The sequence below is a fragment of the Cebus imitator genome, unplaced genomic scaffold, assembly GCF_001604975.1.
Source record: "Cebus imitator isolate Cc_AM_T3 unplaced genomic scaffold, Cebus_imitator-1.0 Scaffold120, whole genome shotgun sequence".
NCBI lineage: Eukaryota > Metazoa > Chordata > Mammalia > Primates > Cebidae > Cebus > Cebus imitator.
This window is the reverse complement of record NW_016107435.1, coordinates 3,866,486-3,878,818: the sequence shown is the minus strand read 5'-3', so window position 1 is coordinate 3,878,818 and position 12,333 is coordinate 3,866,486. Positions and strand designations below refer to the sequence as shown.

Genomic DNA, 12,333 nt, shown 5'->3' with positions numbered 1-12,333 from the left:
TAGATGGATTATAGTACATCCTCATATGTACTATATCTCTAGATGACTTGTAACACCCAATGCAATGTGAATGCTATGTAAATAGTTGTTATACTGTATTGGTTTCTTATTTGTATTATTTTTATTGTTGTATTGTTATTTTTAATATTTTCCCTCAAATATTTTTGATCTGCTGTTGGTTGAATCAAAGGATGTGAAACCTGCAAATACAAAGGGCCCACTGTAATTCATTTTGATTTCACAGGCTCACAGCTGGAGGGAATTTGTATATTGAATCTTACCCATATCTAATTTAGACAAGACTCTGGACTTTGGACTTTTGAGTTTATGTGGAACCAGTTAAGACTTCTGAAACTATTGGGATGGAATGAATGTATTTTGCATTGTGAGAAGGACATGAATTTTGGAGGCCAGGGGTGGCATGCTATTTCCCCCCAAATCTGTGTGTTGGAAACTTAGTCCTGAATGCAACAGTGTTAAGAAGTGGAACGTTTAACGGGTGATAAAGTCATAGGGGCACCACCTTTATGAATAGATTAAAGCAATTATCTTAGGAGTGGGTTAGTTACAAAAGGTGGGAGTTTGGCCCTCTTTTCCTTTCTCTCTTGAATGCCCTTTCTCTATGTGGTACCCTTAGGCTATATTATGACCCAACAAGAAGTCCCTTACCAGATGGCCAGGCACATGCTGGTATCATGCCCTTGCACTTCCCAGCTTCCAGCATCATGATCCAAATACATCTTTCCTCTGTATAAATTACCCAATCTGTGATATTCTGTTAGAGCAGCAAAAAGAACAGAGTCTAAGACAAACTCCAGTTTTTTAATTTGTAAAAATGTAGCTATTTTTCAGGGTTGTTTTGATCTGGTATTTTAAATGGATTAGCACAGTGCATGGAATACAGGATATACTCAGTAAATAAATTTTTTTTATAATTTTAATAATTACTTTTGTTTACATCATTTTGATAGTCACAAAATGTGTAATCCCTTACCCCTTAAAGATTTACTGTGAAAAACAAATGTGTATCTATAGACACATATTCTATTTTTGCATAAAATACTGCTAAAATGTAAGATATAGTCAGATCTAAAGAACAAGCAACATGGATTGAGAAAAATCCAATTCAGGAAATTTTGCACCATTTAAAATGATGTCAAGGAGATCTAGGAGGCTCTCGCATGTCCTAGAGGTGCTTACTTCCACATATTAGATAAACAATTGAGTAGTTTTAATTTTTTTCACCAATTAAATATAAACAAATGGGTACGGTTTGCAATGGATTGCCACCTGTCCAGATAGCCTAGACAAATACACCAAGGTGTGCTTACTTCCCCTCCATAGAAGAGAATATTAAAAACAAACAAGCTGTCAGCCAATAACTGGTCAAGTGTTGACTTTTGATTTTATTGTAGTTGCCATGGTATTTTTTGTTAGGCTGTATTGTTTTTTTCTAGGTATAGAGAGGAATTAAAAGGGTTGGTGAAATCCAGAGAAACTCACTCTGCTGATCTCAACCAGTCCCTTATACCAGAGCCATCTGTGCAACCCCACTGAGGATGTAGGGTAGTGGAAACACCTGGAATTAGAGTGAGACGGACTGGACTCAAGTCCTGACTCTGTCACTCACCAGTTATGATGATAATAATCAAGACCAGTGCTTGTAGGGCACTTACTCTGTGACAGGCACTATGCAAAATGCTTGATATGTATTATTTCATTTAAACCTCACAACTGGCCTGCCTGGTCTGGTAGAAATTATGATTATCTCCATATTTCAGAGATTTCTTGATCTGACTCAATTTCCCAATGCTCTTTCAAATCCTGAGCCTCTTACTAGCAAGCATTCTATGCCCTCATCCTTGTCTCTGAGCGTGTCTTTCATCTTCTTGCCCTACAGAGACCCAGATGTTTTCTGTGAACGTTGTTTTTCTGCAGCACCTAGATGGAAGTTCATGTTCCACACCTTGCTCTCTTTGCTGCTTCTAAGTCATTTCTTCTCTGTTCTCCTTCAAAGACCTCAACTCCTTTGAAGATCATGTTAGATGACACCAGCCCACCCTTCTTCATTGTAATCATCTAGTGACCCCTTAGTTGCCCCTCCTCATTCTCCTCATTCATTAAAGCTGTCGACATATGGTGCATGTTCTTTTCACCTCTACTCCTGTCATCATTTTTGGTGACTTCAATATCCAGGTGGGTAACTGGATCTTGGCCTCCTAATTCCTTAATCTATTCTTTTGCAATGAGCCTTTTTTCCTTTCTGCCTTAACTAATTTACTCCTATCTATGTCCCCACCTCGTGTATTAGTTCATTTTGCATTGCTATAAAGGAATATCGGAGGCTGGGTAATTTATTTTAAAAAGGAGGTTTATGATTCTCTAGGCTGTACAAGAAGCCTCGCACCAGCATCTACCTCTGGTAAGGGCTCACAAGGCTTACAACCTTCGAGGAAGGCAAGGGAAGCCTGCATATCACATGGCAAGAGAAAGAGCAAGAGAAATGAGGGGAGGTGCCACGATCTTTTAAACAGCCAGCTCTTGTGTGAACTTACAGAGCAAGAAGTCACTCATTACCATGAGGATGGGGACAGCATCATGCCGTTCATGAGGGATTCATCTCCATGACCCAAACATCTCCCACTTACCCCCACCTTTAACATTGGAGATCAAGTTCTAACATGAGATTTCAAAGGGACAAATATCCAAGCCATATCACCTTGACATCAGTATTAATTACATTTCCTCTGAAATCTCAATTCCAAACAATCCACGTATCATCTTACATATTCCCTTCTCAGATGTTCTAATGGTCCCTATCAACAATTTTTGACCCATCTGGGATCATCAGTTCATTGGCCTCAGTAATTTTTCTTCCATCACTACTCATGTCCTCACTTATTTCTTTGCTCAATGTGGATTCAATGGCCCATGGTTAATGTCACTCCTCTGAAACTCCTCTCTCCCTTTGGGCTTGTCACTTGGCAAAGACTTAACTCTAGCTAAGCTATCTTGTTGCCTACTCCTTGTCTATAACTGAGCCATGGCCTGCGGCTGCCAAAAAACACACAACCAGTCTGTTTGGTCTCACTTTATATTTATGGCCACAAATCTAAATTGGGTTTCACACTGTCCAGCAATCTTTCTGTAAGTCCCTAGTTCTGTTCTTCTTCTTTTCCAAAATGACTGTTTTCTATTTCTTTGTTTTAAACTCACATGCACTCCCAGCCCTTCACTATCATCATTCTCAGCTGTTGACTTTGCCATCTAGTCACTGAGAAAACGGAAGCAATGAGAAGGGAACTCTTATGTTTCCATCACTAAATGTACCCAATTTCCTGAACCTGTGCCTACATTCACAGCCTTCTCTCTAATTATGTTGGAGCATCCCAGCCCTGATCAAAGGCCAGACTCCTCTTTTGGATTCCATCTCCCCTCACCTTCTTCATTGGCTGCTCCTCATCACCTGTGCTGTCTCTGCCTTCTTTGCTAACTTTTAAGGGTAGGAGTCCCCCAAGGCTCAGTCCTTGGATCTCTATTTTTTATTTAGTCTTTCATAGGCAACCCCATCCATTTGCACGGCTTTCAGAACCGTGTGCAAACCAATGTCTCAAATTTCTCTCTCCTTGGAGCCCCAGATTTGCATATCTAACTGCCTGACAGCTCTGCTTGGATATCTAATAGTCACTTCAAACCTCTCATGTTTCCCCGCATTCTTGCTCTCCCACCAGTCGTCTCTATCTCCAGCTTCCCAATTGATTAAGACAAAAACCTAGGTTATCCCTGATTTCTCACTTCCCCTCCTCCTGCTATATCAGTACCCAATCCAACAGAAAATGCCACCAACTCTACCTCCAAAACCTCCCATTTTATTCACTTCTCCCCATCACTTTTCTGTGGGATTCTGCAAATAGTTCTGGCTTCCACTCTTGTTCCATGAACCCATTCTTCCAAGGGACTTTAGAAAATATAAATCCAATTATGTCATTTCCTTCCAAAGCTTCCATCACCCTTGGAATAAAATGCAGGCTCTCTCTAGGGACTTCATTTTCTCACCCTCCACTTTCCTCTAATGTGTCAGCCATACCGATATCCTTTCTACTCTTAGAACAGACTAAATAATTTCTTTAAGGGCTTTTAATTTGCATGAGGTGCTTCCTATTTTCTGCTTGAAATGCTGCCTTTTGGTTATTAAGGTCTCAGCTTGAATGCCACTTCCCCAGAGAAGCCTTCCTCAACTCCAACATCCCAGGGAGCCCTTTTGAGTCACTCTGCCATATCACCACATTAAATTTCCTACACATAACTCAACACTTTTCAAAATTATCTTTTTCTGTGCATTTGTTTCCCTGTTTGTTGTCTGTCTCCCTCCCCTGGAGTATAAGCTAGCCAAGAGCTAGAATTTTGTTTGTCTTATTCAACTCTGTATTCCCAGCCCCCAGAGTATCTGGCATGTGGCAAAAGTTTGTTAAAATGAATGAATGAATGGATGAGACTCAGAGAGGGTAAGTAAAGTGTCCAAAGTCACAGAGCTAACAAGTCATCAAGCCATGATTTGAATGCAAAATTTGGAGCTTTGCTCCAAAGTCCATGTTTCCAGAGTACTTCCCTGTGTTGTCACCAAAAACCATGTGGCCAGACTTCAATTTACAAAATATTTTTATATGCATTATCTAATTTGCTCCGCACTGTAACCTGGTAAGATGTAATTATAGCTTTGCTTTTTCCAAATGTAGAAACCAAGGCTCAGAAAGGTTTAGTAATTAATCCAAGCTCCCCCTCAGAGCAATAGAAGGGCAGGTAAATAGCAAGGCAGGAATTCACTTCCCAGGAAGCATGTATGGGTATATGGCACCCAACCACACCACCTCTGAAGCTCAAATTTTCATGCTGATAACCAAGGGTATTTTATACATGAGAATGGCTCACCGGGGTTATTAATTAGGAATCTAAGTGGGGAGCTGGAAGCACATTAAATGTACTGACGCTAGGCCAAGTGCAGTGGCTCACATATGTAATCCCAGCACTCTGGGAGGCCGAGGTAGGCAGGTCTCACCATGTTGCCCCAACCTGGGCAACATGGTGAGACTCCATCTCTAAAAATAAATAAATAAATAAATAAATAAATAAATAAAAAGAAGAAAAAAACAAAATAAAACTAGGTGTGGTGGTGATCACCTGTAGTCCCAGCCACTCTGGAGGCTGAGCTGGGAGGATTACTTGAGCCCAGGAGGTTGAGGCTGCAGCGGGCTGAGATTGTACCACTGCACTCCAGCCTGGGTGACAGAGTGAGAACTTGCCTTAAAAAAATAAAAGTACTGAGGCTAAACAAAGCCCTGCTCCCGAAGAAAGCAGAGGTGTGAGGTCCTGTGGCAACTACTGTGGGTTTGCAAAGATCCCCAGATCATAAAACACAGTGGCTTGGGGATCTTAGAAGGTTACAGGGGTGGACTTCATTGTCTTGTAGGAGACCAGGCATTTGAGAGTAAATTGAACATGTCCTAAGGTAAGCATCTGTGTCCTTCCCCAGGTCTAGCTTTCTTGCCAGCCAGTGTGTCCTACCTCATTGGCACCAACCTCTTCGGTGTGTTGGCCAACAAGATGGGTCGGTATGTAGCCTGGGGATCTAGGACGAACAATAGAAATGTAAGATGGGAGAACACCTGTCCCTGTTCCTAGAATGATGAACAGCTTCCCCAGGGTTGAAAGTTTAGGACAAGTACACACTGATAAAAACTTCCCATCTGGAAGATTGGTAGTGGGTGGGTGGTGAGGGCAGTATGGAGAATGGATAGTCTTGAGCTCTGAGCTGATTGGTATAGAAGAGGCAGTGGAGACATGAGGGGTAGCTCTTACTTTCCAGCCATTTACTGTCCAGTTGAAGAGATAAAATAACCACAACAAAGAACAGCTATGAAAAAGGCAGTACTTTGGGAAAGTGGTTTTCAAATTATGTTCCATGGAACCCTGGGGAGTTCCATGGCCACTGAGGAGGAAGGTTTGGGGGCCAAGAGGTATCAGTCTAGATTCTGTTCCTCCACTGTAGTAAGGACAGCTTTAATTTCATCTTTGGAGTTCAGCACCAAGATTTTAGAAGCACTGCCATAGGACATCAGAGAAGGAAAGAAGTTTGGTACTTTCTGTGGTTTTTGAGGTGGACCTCAAGGACTAAATAAAATATGGACAGATGGGAGGCAGTCTGAGCTGGGCAACAGCATGAGTTAAGTTTGAGGGCTACTTCCAAGGGTCAAGTGCCTTCTGAGTCAGCTGATTCCTCCTGTAAGGGAAGGAAAGATGTGTCTATGGCACCTCCTCTGCCTTTACTATAGAAAGAGGAGGTGGAGCCAGTGGGCACGAGGAAAGGGCAGGGAGAGAGCTCAGTTGGGTCCAAACTGGTAATGTAGGGATGCAGTCCTCAGGTCCTAAGGGGTTGCTGGGATTAGAGCTGGTGGGACAAGCCAGCATAGTGGTGATTGGGTGCAGGTGTTGGGGAGCTCTCCTCTAGCAGTGTTTGATGATGGCTGTTTTCTTCCAGGTGGCTGTGTTCCCTAATCGGGATGCTGGTAGTAGGTACCAGTTTGCTTTGTGTAAGTATAATGAGACCTGGGGGAGGGGGAAGAGAAAGAGATAGTGAGAGAGCAAAAGAGAGAGTGAGAGAGAGGAGAGAGGAGAGGAGAGAGGAGAGAGGAGAGAGGGGAGAGGAGAGAGAGAGGGGAGGAGAGAGGAGAGAGAGAGAGAGAGAGACCCAGACATTTAAAGACTACTTTCCTTTAAAATCAGCAGAGTCAGCTTGGCAAGGACTGTTAGAAAGACTGTTTCTGAGTAGGCAGGAATTTAGCACTGGGGGAGATGCCACCAGCTGCACTTTCCCCTGTCTACTGTTTACCAGCTGGAAGTACAGCTAGAAGGCTGTCCTCCCAGGGTCCTGGAGCTCTTTGACCCTGAGACATTCTCCAGATCAACGGCTTCCCATTGAGGGGAAGTGGGAAAGGAGAGGGAGAGGGCTGTAGGGCAGCTGGAGCCAGAGGTCTGAGGCTCTGTGTGTGGGTATATGAAGTGATACATGTTGGTATCCATTTCTGGGAGCAGCAAATGGTGCATTTTATGACTTCATTTACTCATCCCACCTGACAGATCCTCATAAGTCCCCAGGGAGCCATCATTTATGCCCCAGTCCCTGGCACCAGAGGCTTGATAGAAGAAGAAAGAAAGAAAGACTTTCCCATTTCCAGGAGTCCTCCTCAAGCTCTCTAAGCCTTCATTTTCTCTTCTTCCCCAGTGGAGATGAGAAACACAGAAACCTCCTAGGATTGAGGGAGAGAAAAATAGGGCTACAAGGCACTGTACGCTGTGCTCAAGACCAGCTGGCAGTCCTGAGCAGGAGCATAGGATCCAGGTTCCATGGCAGGTTTGCCACTTTCTGTGCATGTGACTTTGAGCGGGTTACCTCATCTCTGTGTGCTCAGTGTCCTCATCTATGTCGAGAAAGTTCTGATGGTGTCCGCAGGGCTGTTGAGGTAATCCATGCAGACCACAGTGTCCAGCACGTGGTGAGCCCATAGAGAGTCTCAGCCAATACTATTGATAAATTATACACATTTCTTGAGACACGAACCCTAAAAATTGTTATCAACCAGTAACATCTAAACAGTATGCTAAACCCTTGAGAGGTAAGGGCCCTGGGGTAGCAGATCTGAGTGACAGGTGCCCAGAGAGGGGGATGAGGAACCTACAAAAGAGGGAAGAAAGGGTTTTTGTTGGGAGACTAGGAGGGCAATGGGAATGAGTCTTACAAGCTCCCTGACACAGCACCCAAACCACACCACCTGCCCCATCTAGCTTACAGCTAACTGGTTGTTGGGGTATCTTCTCTGTCTTCTTTCTCCAACAGCTACCATGTTAGAAGTCTAAACAAAACCTTTGAGTGAGATCAGTAATGGAAAACAGAGGCAATTTTAGTCCATGAAGAATGAGTCCAGGAGTGTGTGTTTAGGTGGAGAGCGGTAGAGGAAGGGGAGGAAGTATCCACATTAGAGCATAATGGAGTCAAGTCTGAGGTCCAGATTTGATCCTGCCACTCATTAGATCTGTTAACTTTGGAAAGCGCAATAAGCACAATGTCACTGGTCAAGTTGTCATATCCTTGAATTGGAGGTGTAGGTTCTTCTGTGAGGAGGTGTGAGAGTACAGGAGGATGATGTATGTGGCCAATAGCGCACTCTGAATAAACACATGTCATGTGAAAACTCGTTGAACCTTGCTCCCGTCTGACCCATCTGGAGTCCTGATGAGTCTTCCTTTTTCTCCTTGCAGGTTCCTCTGGCTCACAACATTTTTGGTCTCATTGGACCCAATGCAGGCCTTGGTCTTGCCATAGGTAAGAAGTGCCCTCAAAGGAAACAAGAAGCCCCTGAATGTTAGCTTTGGGTCTGATGCCTTTCACTCCCTCCCTTTTCTCATTAGAGGAGGTAGATGGAGAGGCAGAAGGAACAGGAGGGAAGCTGGCAGGGATATAGAGAGATGAGCTCCTAATTCCCACCTGGAACAGGTGTTGGTCTGAGGGAGAGGACAGTAGGCAAAGCCAGTGGACTAATGGAGGAGCAGAGGAGGGGATGTGGGTGGGGCTGACTGTGGGTGAAGCTGACTGTGTCCTGTATGCTCTGGCCACAGGCATGGTGGATTCCTCTATGATGCCCATCATGGGACACCTGGTGGATCTACGCCACACTTCGGTGTATGGGAGTGTCTACGCCATCGCTGATGTGGCTTTTTGCATGGGCTTTGCTATAGGTATGTTGGCAGGACCTGGTGCCCCACTTTCCCCTATCTACTGTTTACCAGCTGGGAGTGCAGCCAGGAGGCTATCCTCCTAGGACCCTGGAGATCTCTGACCCTGAGACATCTTCTGGGTCACCCATTGCCCTAGCATAGCATCTTATGAGTGATGGAGGCTCCATAGACACTTGTGACTTTGATGTGTCTCTCCCAGGTCCATCCATTGGGGGTGCCATTGTGCAGGCCATCGGTTTCCCCTGGCTCATGGTCATCATTGGGGTCGTCAACATCATCTATGCTCCACTCTGCTACTACCTGCGGAGCCCCCCAGCCAAGGAGGAGAAGCTTGTAAGGAGCTCTGACTGAAAAAAAAAATTACTTCTGTTTCCTTCCATCATCTCTCTCATTCCATTTCATCCTGGGCTATTATTTCCTTCCTCTATTCCTGTGTTGATACTCTGTCTGCTTTGCCATGTTTCCCAATCCCCTTTCATCTTCATATTTCTTTTGTGTGCTTCCTTAATTTCCCTTCTCTAAGTAATCACTTCGTCTCTTTCTGGGGCTGTCAGGAAGGGTCTTAAGTAGAGAAGGGAAATGGGGACAGAGGACCATCAAAGATATCCTATAGTTACTGTTCCTAGCTTGCTAGCTACTAGCAAGGTGTGAATTATCGAGTTATCTCCCTCATAAGTGAGCAGAATTCCATTGGCACATCTGTTCATTCACTCTAGTGCACCCTTATCCTTACCAGGTGACCTTTTCGAAAGTACAAAAACTGGGGCTGGATGTGGTGACTCATGCCTGTAATCCCAGCTCATTGGGAGGCTAAGGCAAATGGATCACAAGGTCAGGAGTTTGAGACCAGTCTGGCCAATATGGTGAAACCCTGCCTCTACTAAAAATACAAAAAATTAGTTGGGTGTGATGGCCTGTACCTGTAGTCCCAGCTGCTTGGGAGGCTGAGGCAGGAGGATCACTTGAACCCAGGATGCAGAGGTTGCAGTGAGCCAAGGTCCCACCACTGCACTCCAGCCTGGGCAACAGAGTGAGACTCCATCTAAAAAAAAAAAAAAAGGGAGGGGGGACAAAAACACCAAGGAAGAGATCCACACCATAGAATTTTCTTTAATGATGCACTTTCGTCTTACTGTAGCACAAGCATCCTGAGGTCCTTGACTGCTTTGGGATGGCTACAGAGGCTGCTCAAGGGAACCAAAGAGGACAGGAAGGTGTGATAGGGAGTGGTGTTGATTCCACTACCACTGTTCGATTCAATTAAAAGTTTGTGAGATATTTGTCCTGACAAGAGTTGGTATACTAGGTACCTCGGGAGGCCAGTGCATGCACTTTCTCGAGTTCTCAGCAATGCCAGCCTCAGATGAGCTAGTGGGGAACAGGATGGGGAGACTGGTAAAAAAAGATGTGCAGTGGCTTCTCTTCTTGCCTCTCACTGCAGGCTATTGTGAGCCAGGAGTGCCCCATGGAGACCCGGATGTATGCAACCCAGAAGCCCATGAAGGAATTTCCCCTGGGGGAGGACAGTGATGAAGAAACTGACCATGAGGAGTAGCTGCAGAAGGTGCTCCCTGAATTTCATGCCTCAGTGACCACGTCTTTCCCTGGGACCAGATCACCATGGTTGAGCCCAGGGCTCAGTGGGCTTCACATCCCTCTCCCTGGGTATTTCTTTCTTCCCATGGACACTGTCCCCAATGCTCTCTCACCTGTGTAACCCGTAGCTCTCCCTCTATGCCTCAGTGGCCCATCTTTTGTGGGAGGACAGAGTGATGCACCCTCCCAGGCTGCTGTGAGGTTGATTAAACTTGAGCTGTGATGGATTCTGCAAGAGGTGACTCATTTCATGGAGGCGGCAGTGAGCAATATGTGCCTGGAGCCAGTGGCGCGACTGACAAACCTCGCTTATCTGTTGCCTGATTTTCTTTGGCATAGTTCCAACAGACTGTAAGAGTTTTATCCTCTGTTCCTCAACATGTCTCTTCCTGGGTTTTCCCAGCTGAGTTGAGAAAATGTTCTCAACATGTCCTGCCAAGTGCCAGCTTGAAGAGTTTTTTGCTTTTTTTTTTTTTTTTTTTTTTTTTTTTTAAATAAAGTGAGTGATTTTTCTGTGGCTAAATCTACAGCTGCAAAGAGGGCTTTACCCTCAGTAAAAAGCATCTTCTATTTTCGTTATTATTCAGAAAGGGGAAGAGCCCATTTCTCTTATGCTGGAGTTATTGACATTCTCTTAACCTCCCCTGTGTGTTCCTATCTTTTCTGAACCTCTTAGACTCTTAGAAATGAAAGTAGAAGAAAGGCAGAAAAATAATTCATAAGACCCAATATTTCATGGGAAGTAGTGAAAAGAAATCCCTCCCGATTGTAGATTTCCTAATAGGAGGAGTGTAATGAGGCATTGTTCATACTTGCTAATAAATACATCATTGCCTAATTCAGACCTGGTAAACTAGATGGTTTTTGTAGCAAAAGAAAGTGTGTGGGCAAATAGAGCAAGTACTTTAAATATTCTCACACTGTGCTACCTTTTTGAAACACTTATTGGGTGATGGGATTTCAAAGAGATGGGAGACATGGTACCCCCCTAAGTAGCTCCCCATCGATTTGGGCAAACAGGATGTGCACAATATAAAAGATGATTAATGCTGCAAGTTAGTATACATTTTGTGTTCAGGTACAAGGTGCTCATAGGCTGGGTGGGAAATAATGGCAGAGATAGAGGCAGAAGCAGGATGGAGAGGCCCACAGAGACAGGCTTCTAGGGTACCTGGATATCAGATTGGAGTTTTCAGACTTTATCTGAAATAAAACCTGGCTCTGATTTTTGCACTGCTCTGTAGAAGTTTGCTGGCTCCAGTACAAAACCTGAATCACCAGAGCACATTCAAGCTGAACCTTTCAATGAATCTTTATCATGCAAACGATAGATACCTGACCTACTGATGTGTTTTTAGGGGGCTGGCATTAATTAGACTCACCTGATTTCCAAAACCAGCTGTATTATAATCATCTTTGGTCAGGATGACATTTTTTTCAGATTTTGAAGGAGCCCAAAGGTGAAATTAGAAAATTGTGTGTCAAAATATATAAACTGTAAGTACAAAGGCACAGTGAGTGAATGACCACTGGGATGCCTTACACAGGGGGCAGTAGGGTGGCGCTGGATGGGGAGCTCTGGAAGCGATAGCCTGCTTACTCTCACATCCACCTGGGGCAGGGTTTATAATAAAGGCTGGGCTTGTTACAGAAATAAACACATTTAAAAAATGTGATTTTTTTTTTTCAGAGAAACTCATTCCTGGCTTGCCAACTAACATTATTTGAACAATATGCAAAGATATGGATAAAGGGAAGCCAATGGATACAATTTGAGACTTTTAAAACAATTCTTGACAAGGGTCAACTCCAGGCCAGGTTCAGTGGCTCACACCTATAATCCCAGCACTTTGGGAGGCTGAGGCAAGAGGATCATTTGAACCCAGAAGTTCAAGACCAGCCTGGGCAGCATGGTGAAACTCCTCCTCTCCAAAAAAATTAAAAAAT

At 44.2% G+C, this 12,333-nt stretch overlaps 1 protein-coding gene across 5 annotated transcripts in view; it reads left to right on the top strand.

Moving 5' to 3' along the window:
• SLC18A1 (solute carrier family 18 member A1) overlaps positions 1-11,228 on the top strand; it is a 44,590-nt gene extending 33,362 nt beyond the window's left edge. For 4 of the 5 annotated variants that reach the window (XM_037742425.1, XM_037742424.1, XM_017539701.2 and 1 more), the window contains 6 exons: positions 5,531-5,609; positions 6,536-6,587; positions 8,314-8,377; positions 8,671-8,790; positions 8,990-9,123; positions 10,232-11,228. In XM_037742425.1, coding sequence (XP_037598353.1) covers positions 5,531-5,609; positions 6,536-6,587; positions 8,314-8,377; positions 8,671-8,790; positions 8,990-9,123; positions 10,232-10,345 — 563 coding nt within the window. In that variant the 3' untranslated portion in view covers positions 10,346-11,228. The remainder of the gene's footprint in view (positions 1-5,530; positions 5,610-6,535; positions 6,588-8,313; positions 8,378-8,670; positions 8,791-8,989; positions 9,124-10,231) is intronic. The other variant, XM_017539702.2, reaches the window with a different exon arrangement.
• The last annotated feature ends 1,105 nt before the right edge of the window (positions 11,229-12,333 follow it).